This window comes from Eurypyga helias, unplaced genomic scaffold (assembly GCF_000690775.1).
Source record: "Eurypyga helias isolate BGI_N326 unplaced genomic scaffold, ASM69077v1 scaffold3534, whole genome shotgun sequence".
In the NCBI taxonomy this organism is placed as follows: Eukaryota; Metazoa; Chordata; class Aves; order Eurypygiformes; family Eurypygidae; genus Eurypyga; species Eurypyga helias.
This window is the reverse complement of record NW_010248112.1, coordinates 29,374-40,410: the sequence shown is the minus strand read 5'-3', so window position 1 is coordinate 40,410 and position 11,037 is coordinate 29,374. Positions and strand designations below refer to the sequence as shown.

General features: G+C 46.6%; 1 protein-coding gene across 1 annotated transcript in view; it reads right to left on the bottom strand.

Annotated features, from left to right (window-relative positions):
• Nucleotides 1-11,037, bottom strand: part of LOC104509112 (discoidin domain-containing receptor 2-like) — a 31,789-nt gene that overhangs the window by 18,989 nt on the left and 1,763 nt on the right. The window contains exons 2-5 of the mRNA XM_010150946.1: nucleotides 8,236-8,338; nucleotides 5,394-5,622; nucleotides 1,564-1,711; nucleotides 1,247-1,352 (exon numbers count right to left, since the gene is read on the bottom strand). Of these exons, the coding sequence (XP_010149248.1) occupies nucleotides 1,247-1,352; nucleotides 1,564-1,711; nucleotides 5,394-5,622; nucleotides 8,236-8,338 (586 nt within the window). The remainder of the gene's footprint in view (nucleotides 1-1,246; nucleotides 1,353-1,563; nucleotides 1,712-5,393; nucleotides 5,623-8,235; nucleotides 8,339-11,037) is intronic.

Sequence of the window (11,037 nt, the reverse complement as noted above, 5' to 3'; positions counted from 1 at the left end):
AGGATGCTGCCTCCTGAGGATACCCATGTCCAGGTTTGTCTGAGGTTCCAAGCCATTGAAACACATTCAAATCCGTATTTATAGCAAAAAAAGTGGTCACACTAAATGTCTGGAAGTTCAGCCAGTTACTTAAAATTTCAGATACAGGCTCTTAATGAACTCTCGTTCCACGAGAGTCAATTAGTGGGTAAACCAAAGACACCTCAGAATGACAGTAATACATCACCCTACCTCATCTCAGTGACATGAAAAATTAACAGGCCTTGGAATGAACTGTTAAAAATCCAGTTACTTCAGGCTTTTTGACTCCAAATTGGAAAAGCATCATACCCAAGAAGTCTTTACAGTGATTAATCAGCCATCTTCCTCTCATACCACCCTGGCAGTGGTGCCTCTGCTGACCTGGAGCTTCTCACAGGGAGTGATGCAGTTTTCCAAGTTGTTTCAAGTCCATCAGGGCTTTGTTTTCAAAAAACAGTATCTCAAATCTGTCCAGAAGCTCACAGGTATCGTGTGCAGGCCTAGAGTTGCACACTTTCCTGGATGCCCTGTTCACCCTGGAGACCTTCTGCAACAGTTTAAGATGCAGTCTGCTGGAGAATGCATTTCAGATATCAAACTCCAGAAGCAACAAAGGCAATGAAGAGGGGAAGGACCTTCATCTGCCCCAGGGACACTGGAGCCGCACAGGCAGAAGGTCCAGCCAGCTCTCCCACTCCAATGTGGGGTGACAGAAGAGCAGCAGCACCTTATGATCTGCAGCATCAACAGCAGCATAAGGCCGTACCTGAACCAACAAAGAAATCAGTGCAGTGAATATGGTCAATTAAAGGCCAAGGGCAATGAGGGCTTTGAGGCAGAAACATCAGGACTGTGTCACCACACCATGTAAAGATGGAAGCTATGAACAAAGACAGCACTTAACTGTATAAGGACACACTCCTCTTTAAAAAGAGAAGCACCAACTTCCAATAACAAAAAACCTACTTCCTTTCTGCCAGCCTTTGTCAGCTGGGGGAAATGAATCTGACACATCCTGAGCCCATGCTCTCCTTTCAAAGAGCAACAACCAAGTGAACAGGCCTGGAACAACGAAGTTGCAATGCTGTGGAGAACTAGCAGGCTAGCTGGCAGCTCTGGAAGTCTCAAAGAAGTGTTTGGGATACAAGACACTAGTGACAGGTTAAGTAGGAAAGAAGAGATAATTTGCACAGTGACCAAGAGAGAACAGGACAACTTCTCCCACCTGCGCTCCTGGTAGCCATCATAGGTCGAGTCATTCAGATAAACGATGGGGAAGCCAGGAGCCGCTATTGTCCCTCCTTCAGGGATGCTATAGGATGCCAAACCATCTAAAAAAAGAAGGCCATATACCTCAGAAATACAGCCAGCAGCAGCCTTCCATCATCTCTCCCCATGTGATCCCTTTATTTATGATGTAGACCAACAGAAGCAGTTCTGTGGGCTTGGAATTCCCTCTGCATACATGGGGATGCAGGTGAGTCCCAGTCAGTGTGGTGTAAGGACTACTTTCCAGTGACAGGCATGGAAGTTGCTACTTACCATACCAGAGACAGCCATAGAGCTCCACCCTCATACAGACAGTCATTGGCGTCTTCGTCACCGGAATCACCCGGATAAAACGTGCAATGATGGGAGGCCGAAGATCTTTCAAGACCACGTCGTACGTATCGATGTTGCCATCGATCACCTGGAGAAGAGAGCTCCTTATCAGTAACTGCTCCCCGTTGTGCAGTCAGTATAACCAGTGGTGTACTCGTACCCTATCGTTTGAGACTGGGGAGCTTTCCCATGCAGCAGCCTGCAGAGGATTAGCTGCTGCTGCTCTCCGCCTCCTACCTGATATATGGTTTACAGGGTGAACAGTGCTGCCATTTCACCTCCTGTCTACTGCAGGCCCACAGCAGGCAGTACTCTGAGGGAGAGGAGAAAGGCAATTGGGTGATGACCATACACATGGACTGTACCTTGCAGAGTGTGACCTCATGTACACTCTAACAGCAGGTAACTGAGCACTTGCCCTCACCACTCGTTACCCAGTGGAAGGTCCTGGCATTCTTTTTTCTATGAGCCAACAAAATTCCAGAGGTAATCCTGTGCTGGGAGACGAAGGTGCAAGCAGCTGCTCAGTGGATGTCTTGAACTGGGGCGTTCAGCATTGCTACAGTCACCCATCCTGCAGTCTGGTGAGGCAGGGACTTTCACACCCCCTTCCCCTCCATTTCACTCGGTTCTGGGAACAGCCCATTATTTGACAGTCAGTGTGTGGAAACAGCTGAAGCTGTCAATCCCCAGCAGTGGGCACAAAGGGCCCAAGAGATTTTTTTTTTTTTAAAGCATCTGGACCTATGGAAACTAGGTAAGAACACTTTTTATATCAAAAGTCTGAATTACAAGTCTGAGGGCTCCTGCCCAAAGACACTATTGGTGGGCAGGATCAATCAGAGGCTGAGGTTACTCAAAAGACCACACAGATTGCAATTGTTGATGAACAGGCAACTTAACAGATGAGGGAGGCCAACAAGGAAGCAGAAAGCTGAATTCCTCTTCATGGCATCAAGAAAGATCTCCAGAGAGTGAGTGTGGCCGGAGAGTCCATCAAGAAGTGAAAGACTTCATTGTACCACAAGAGGAAGCCACCCAGAAGACAGCATCTCCCTGAAGAAGAGCCAGTCACGTCTGGTGGTCTCCTGGACTGCACCAGGACACCCATGAACAACTTTCCTGCACCTGGCTGGACAGCTCTAGGAGGAGCACAGTCCCCACAGCTGACCAAGAAAATGGAAAGACAAAAAGTAAGCTCACTTCCTCATCCTCTACAGCTCCTCAACAGGCTTTTAACGTGCAGCCCCGTAGTATCTCTTAGAATAAACACCCATGATTTCTTCCAATGAGGTAGGGACACATAAGTAATCCTTGTCTTCAGGAACCATGTGACAGTGATTAACTGTTTCAACCTAAGACAGGAGGCTTGGACACCACCTAGGCTGGCTGCACAAGACCTTGTTGATAGCAGATAAAACCCAGGAGGAGACAGCATATGGCAGAGTATCCCACGTCTTCATCGCGGAAGTTGAGCAGATCCTCTGGAGTTGCCCATTCATCAGGGAATCTCTGAGGTGGCAGACATGTCAAGCCAGAAAGTCCTAGATGGACACAGTGCTGGATGGAGTAAGGGGAAGAAAGCTTCAGCCATTCCCCACAGGGAAAAGTACTTTTGCACCATCTCCACAGTGGAAGAACCGACATTTTTGCCTGTCCTGCTGCACAGACATCTTCTGACACAAGGAAAAGAGAAGATGCACTTCATGTAGCATCTCCACAAGGTGGGGTTGCTGCTATTGAGCACACTTTCTCAGGGCCAAAAATCCCAGAGTAAATCAGTTCTGTGTGGAACAAATTGGGCCCCAGTTGCCAGTCCCAGCCACTACTGATGCCAGTCAACATTCCCAACAGCAAAAATGAAGCGGCTCTGCTGGCAAACAACTGTAGGTGGCAGAAGTTGAAGAGGGAGCAGGACTTACAGCATTGCACCAGACAACATCAGTGCCAGTGGAGACACCACTGCTGTCAGACAATAGGACAGCAACCTGATCCTTGGCCTCTACTGAGCAAGTCAGAGCTGGATGGAACATTTCCGGTGAGGAGCAGCATATGCTACATGACTGATAACCAAACATCCTGTGAGAGCTGGAACAGCAGCCCAGGGAAGGGTTTGGGGATTTTTGATGGAAGCTATTTGTGCAATCTCCCCAGAGACATGCCAAGATGAGCTCACACAGTCACACTCTGAAATCACACTGATTGGGCATTTATCAACTGCACAACTGCAAGAGGCTTTCCCAATGCATACAGATAAGTAATCAGAGTTTGCACCTTTATCTGCGCCTCATTCCAAGGCTTGAATAACATGACATTTTTACCAAATCTTTTGATCAGACAGCGGTGCTTCCGAAATATGGATTCATTAATGGAATATGCTCCTTGCTGGTGACACATTTGGAAAAATATATGTTTTATAAAAAACTGGTTTTTTGGAGGAGTTGAAGTGGCAGGAACTGCACCCCATTGTGTATATCATATCCAGAACAGCAGGAGCAGAGGAGCAAAAGCAACGTCTCCAGGGATATCAGGAGGGAAAATCTTTTGGTCTCATGCAATGGGGAACAGGTACACACACTGACAGAATATGTGGACTCCCACATACATGAACAGAATAGAGGGGAGCTCCAATCATAGCATCATACATAGCTGAGTACGTGCTCATTACCTTGTCATGGCCTAAGAGGGAGATCTAGCAACAACTGACCCATACTCAGTCGTTACAACTGACACTAACACCTTAGCACCTGCTAAGTCCTGAGCACCCCAGAACACCACTCCACACAGGACTGGGGAGGGAGACAAGGGACATACAACTGCTCGTGGACAGTGTAGCCAATTGAATTCTGGTATAAGATACAGTTTTCTCCTAAGAAAGCACGAATGAAGAAGAGATAGCCCCATGGAGTTTAAACTTCCCCTCCCTCCCAGCAAACACAGCCTTTGCAGCACACACCAAAACGTAAGGGATGGGCAAGATAACGGTAACAGCCAAATAGCTGGCCAAAGGTCTGACTGAGCAAATAATTCGTTAACAAGCTCAAAGCTATTACCTAATACCGCCATACAGACCCCACTGTGACTTACAAAGCACCCCCAGTGCTAGAAAACACCACCACACCCAGTACCTGTCTAGTCTGGCTTAGGTCTTCAGAGTCCACAAGCCAGGCTGAGGCAGGGTGATCAGGTCAGACGAGCTGCAGACAAGAGAAGGGGATTCCTTCCCACGGGAAGTTTAATAAATGCTTATGAACATGACCAGAGCACAGCTAGTGCTGAGCTGTCTGCTTGTCTGGAGATAGGAGACAACTGTGGTGAGCGGGGAAGCCTCTTGTGTGTGCCCAGCACATTTCCTACCCTACAAACTCCTTCCTCCTCATTGCTATCACACATCCAGAAACTCACCTCCATTCCCTGCCACTCTCCCCCTCCCCCTTTTTTTCTAATCCCAAAGCAGGCATCTGCTTTGCAGCTTCCAATTTAGAAGCAAGTGTCTGGCTGGAAGAGGGACATCCACACGATGTTTTGCACATGGACAGAAAGTTAATGAGGAGCCACACTTTTCAGTCACAGAAATGGCTGGGATTTGGGGCCACATCAGCGGAGTACCAGTCCAATGTCGCAGCAAACAGAGGACACTGAATGCCTGACAGAAGAGACTGGATAAAGTACAATGCACTAGGCAGCACGTAGAGGACATGCCTTCTACAGTCTAGTTCTCTATGACTTGACTTCTCTGTGCTTCATGATTCAGCTCCTACTACACTCACCTTCTCACCCTGACGATCCTTCCAGGAGATCCAGCGCTCTCCGTTGCGGCTATAGTCAATTCGGTAAGCACAGGCAAACTCTTTGCCAGTGGCACGGGCATGCCGTCCCTGAGTCCCAACCAAGGTGATGAAAAAGAGCTTGTGCAGGTCGATTTGAAGGAACTGTACATCTTCCGGTTGCAATAAGCCAGCTGGGCACCAGGCTCCATCCCCCTCTTCCCTTTGCAACCTGAGGGGAAGACCACACACATTAAAAAAATAAAATCACTTCCAGCTTTCCCAATAACTGAGGAAACACCCTCAGACTTTGCAAATTGGGAGAAAGAAGCCAAATCTCTAAGTGAGCCCTGACAGCTGGCTACCAAATACCTGTCTCCTTGGGATGATCATAGAATCATAGAATCACAGAATGGTTTGGGTTGGAAGGGACCTTAAAGACCATCCAGTTCCAACCCCCCTGCCATGGGCAGGGACACCTTCCACTAGACCAGGTTGCTCAAAGCCACATCCAGCCTGGCCTTGAAGACATCCAGGGATGGGGCATCCACAGCTTCTCTGGGCAACCTGTCCCAGGGCCTCCCCACCCTCTCTGTGAAGAACTTCTTCCTGATATCTAATCTAACCCTCCCTGTTTTCAATTTGTACCCGTTATTCCTTGTTCTATCACTACAGGCCCTTGTAAAAAGTCCTCTCCCAGCACCCTTGTAGCCCCTTCAGATACTGGAAAGCTGCAATGAGGTCTCCTCGGAGCCTCCTCTTCTCCAGGCTGAACAAGCCCAATTCTTGCAGCCTTTTGTCATAGGAGAGATGCTCCAATGATGGTTGATTGAGACTTGTAAGGGTCCTGTAGCCAGTTCTGCCCCATTCAGAACAACTCCCTCAGTTACATATATATTTCATTAACTGTTAGAAGTAATTTCTTTCCAAGACACATTAATGTTGATCAGAGACAACTATGCTACTCAGTAGGTAACTGCATAACACCTTGCTGCTAAAGCACATACTCGCTTCTCCTAAACCTCATACAGTAAGGCCTGAAACTCTGCTTGGCCCCCTCCTACCGCTCCAACAAGCATGAAGATGAACTATCTTAAAAATACATTTTAGGAAAAAAAGCTCTGCCCATCTACAAGTTATTCTGGGGCATCTCAACACATCTTTCACCTCTCCTTCCTTGAGCAGATGGGGAGGACAGCGCTAGGTGTACGATGTGAAGGTCTCTGCTTCAGAGCTGAACGCTGTGGTACAGCTGCAGAGATTAAGGCTTTTACCTTTGGAGACAGCATGCAGCAATTGCAGTGGAGACACTATAGGAACCACTGCCTTCCCTAGGCTTCTGTAGGCTCAGCTGTGCCAGCCCCAAGGTGCTGAGAGTTCTAAATGTGAAAAAAAACTTATCCAGACAAAAAGACCATGTGGGCTTTTTAGCAATAGGGATTTCCTGACAAACAGCAAGTCCTCAAAGTGCCGTTGTCTTCTGGACAGCTACCCTGTCTCTAACTGATGGGATCTGTGAGTGCCAACCCCCGTGCATCAAGGACAGCAGTACCCAGGAGACACAAAAGGTCAAGGCACAGGCTAGACAAGATTTGTCTCAGGTTGGACAGCTGTTTGTGCAGTATTTTCTTACAGTGAAGTGGCAAGTAAAAGACACTATAAAAAAGGCAGGAAGGGTGACTGTGAAGTGACAGGAACAGACATCTGCATGGAACAACTGTGACCACTAAGAAAATGCAGTCATGTAGGAGGTGCCTTCATGTCTTCACCCTGTGGACATGAGCTGCCTTGGCAAAGAGATGATGGTAGGAGATGGAAAGCGATGCCTGAAGTATTTGCAGATCTGGAAATAAGCCATACCTCAGAGAACAACATAAGTCTCCCAGCTTTCAGACCTTCAGGCTTGTGCAAACTCTGTTAGAAAACACATGACACTTTGCATCTTTGCTCTACCACAGGCTAAGTAAAAAAGCCATAATCAAGCACTAGTAGAATGTTATGATTTTGGACTGCCCAAATTCATCATAACAATGGAAGTTAACCTGAAGTTCAGATCTGACTTGCATGGAAACTGCAAGAATATTTGATATGAAACAGTTCTAAAGAAACTTAAAGCTATTAACTGATGATTTGCAAAATGTTTAAGAGAAGTGAAATGATAAAAAAGTGAAAAGCCAAGCTTATGAGAAAGACTGTAGTACTGCTTGACAGCAAAGCAAGTCCTTTAGCTGCTTTTTAACAATTCCTTAACTCTGCAGTTTCTAGGGTTTTGAATCAAAGTGGACACAGCCCATTTCCTCAATATGATGCTGTTGAAAAGTTCATCCTTGTAAATGATTTCCTATGATTTAATTTAAAGCACTCTAAAAGAATCCCAGGGGTGTTGTCCCTAGCTGACCTGTAAGTCATAAATCCATTAGAGCCTTATTCACAGAACTACAGAAGACCAGGGTCGGAAAGCAAGCTTTGGAAGTCTCTAGTGCAAGCTCCTGCTCACAGCAGGGCTAACTCCAAAGCTGTGATGTGGTGTTGTACAGCCATGTCCTGCAAATCTCCAAACACCAAGACATCACCATGCCTCTAGGTAGCTGAGAGCTCCACCACTTCATTCTCATAGGGAAGGATAATTTTTTTTAAGATAAACTCAGAATTTCCTGCATTACTGCTTGTGACCATGACCACTGCCCCTTGGTCTTTCACCATGCATTAGTTAGATTTAATACGGAAGAAGTGAACAAGTTAAGCAAACTTAAGATTGTTTTAAGGGTGAGGGAACTTTTTCCTCAATCACATACTAGGTATCTAGAAGAAAGGATTACTTTATTTTCAACAGAAATTCACCTACCGTGCATACTGGGGTCCTGTGGAATCATACCACTGGCTGGAAGCCGTGATGTCTTCATCTCGTATTGTCCCTTCATGCATACCCAAAGGGTAACGGCATATAGCTGAAATTGGGAACAAAAGCAAGCAAAAAAAAAATTAGTACTGATCCTTTCTAAATCACCAGACAAGTTTAATTTAAATGCTATCAATGCCTAGGCAATAAACATGGTAATGATAAAACAGAGAATGCAAATAAAGGCGATGAAATAATTACCATAAACTGAATTAAGTCATGAAATACACTCAGTATCATTCAGCAAAGTCCTGGCAAGGCAAAAAAAAAAATTTACAAAGAAACATTTTAAGACCACGAAAGCCAAAACCATACCAGTGTTAATGGTTGCATGGCCCTAATGATTGATTTAATGAAAATCAATAATAAAAAAGGACCTAAGCAGGAAGAATTTTTTCAAGTTTTTTTTTTTCTTCCAGAATAAATTGGATGCTTGACTTGCATTCCACTAAGAACAATTATTAGTATTTTCAGCAGTCCAGTAACAAGTGAGCAGTCAAACAGCTTCTATACAGATGACCAGACTAGCATACGGAATCATCTGCCCTGTTGTGTCCCTGCAGGTTGGAGCTCACACGCTGGTCTGCTCCCTGCCTCTAACCTCAAGCAGAACCAGCATTTCTCTCCAGGCATGAGAATACTCTCAAACTTGGTGCCTCCAGGGAACAGACACAACTGGCTCAAGCCATGGAGCTCTGTGAGCTCCATACGCCAAAGACAGCGCAGATGTGGCTTACAAATACGAGCTGGCCAAGCTCTCTCCCCTGACACAAGTTTTTAAACGTGTCTTGGAATATTAGAATGTTTCAGAAAACTCAGTCTTAATGTATTCATTAAGGCTCAGGATTCAAAACAGGCGAGCAAGATATTTTTGTCAGACTAACATCAACAGCCGGTTAAGAAGAGAGTCACATGGTATTAAATTGTGAAACCATTAGAAGACAAAACCTATGGCAAGCCCCAGGAACAAAGAAGGAAATGGACTTTCCTATAGATTTTTGATCTCTGCCCTCTGAGCTGACAGCAGCCCCATCCCAACGGCCCCAGCTCCTGCCCTGCCTGCAGTGACACCGGCCAGTGCCAGCACATGCTGCAGTCCCTCCGGAGTCCCTGCTGCCATGCCAGCCCCTCCTCGGCAAGGGCACTGCCTCTGTGTCCTCCTTTCTCTAGCTCGGGACTGCTCCCCTTGTACCAGACCCGGATAAAGCTGTTCCCCAGGTTCAGAAGCTACAAGAAAAGGCAGAGACATGAAACCCCCTTCGCTGGTACCAGCACACAGAACAGCCAACCACAGGCTGAGGAACGACCTGGCAATGTTTGCAAAGAGGTGGTCCGGCTGCAGCTGTTGTCAGGCACAGCATCAATAAATGTGTGATGGCCTCTATATATGACTACATAATCTCATGAAAGGGAAGAGTGGTGAGGTGACAACATTTGCTGACGATACCAGGTTATTTAATATAGAGGAAAAAAGCAAGTTATGGGCATACATACAAAGAAAAACTAGAAGTCACCATTACACCACTGTCTGCATACACAGATGCCAGACACATATGGAAGAGAGCTCTTACTCCTTCCTTCTCCCAGGCAGAAAAGGCAACACAGATGATGCAAAACCAAAGACCAACTTCCTCATCATTACAAAAGAGATTACTGAAGCAAGGTATGACAAAGATCATTTATATGCTGAACAATTACTCACTGTCTCGAAATGCCAAGAGGCATCATAAGATCAGGTAGCCAAGTTCAAAGCCAACTTATGCATCCTTAATCTATTAAACACTCCGAACACCCAAGGTTTACAGGGGTTCAGAGAGCAGCCAGCCAAACTCACAGCTACCACAGGCAAATGCACAAGCGCTAGCTCAGCAATCACAGAATGGTTTGGGTTGGAGGGGACCATAAAAATCATCTAGTTCCAACCCCCCTGCCATGGGCAAGGACACCTTCCACTAGACCAGGTTGCTCCAAGCCTCATCCAGCCTGGCCTTGGACACTTCCAGGGATGGGGCACCCACAGCTTCTCTGGGCAACCTGTCCCAGTGCCTCCCCACCCTCTCTGGGATGAACTTCTTCCTGATATCCAACTGACAAATCTAACACCAAACAGTAAATTTAGTAAACCAAAGTAGCCTCGACTGTCTTCATTCCTACCTGTCCCACCACAGACCAGTACAATCTGATCTACTGCTGGAAAGCAGTTTGATGAATTATGGGTTCTGAAAATCTCAACATTTCTCCAAAGGGTGGGGTGGGCATCTGAAAGCAGATAGTGTTTTTGTGTTTCTGCAGTGGGAGTCCTGTCTGGTCACACCTTATTTAAAGGTCAAGTGCACACCCTAGAGCAATGCCAGACAGGGAGCTAACTAGTTGGGAAGGGCTCCAGGGGAGCAGGACTTACTGTGATCCTTCACACAACTCACCTGTTCACAAACCCAGAGCTAGCAAATGGAAGCCAGAGTGTCCCTGGCATCAAGGGATGCGCTCTACGGGGGGTTGTGGCTCTCAGCAGAACAAGCAGCATGAGGATCTTGCCAAAATGCACATTGTCTCAAACAAAACGATCCTTGGGTCCTGTTTAGGTGCCACCAGGACTCCTGCTCAGCCACCCCTACCCTTTACTACACACTCAGGGCTGACCTGCCATGCAGACAGGATACACTGAGGCTGTGAAAAGACACTGCTCACCTGAGCAAGGTCAGACAGCTGACGGCAAAAGGAGTCACACAGAATCTCAGGATGGCAGGG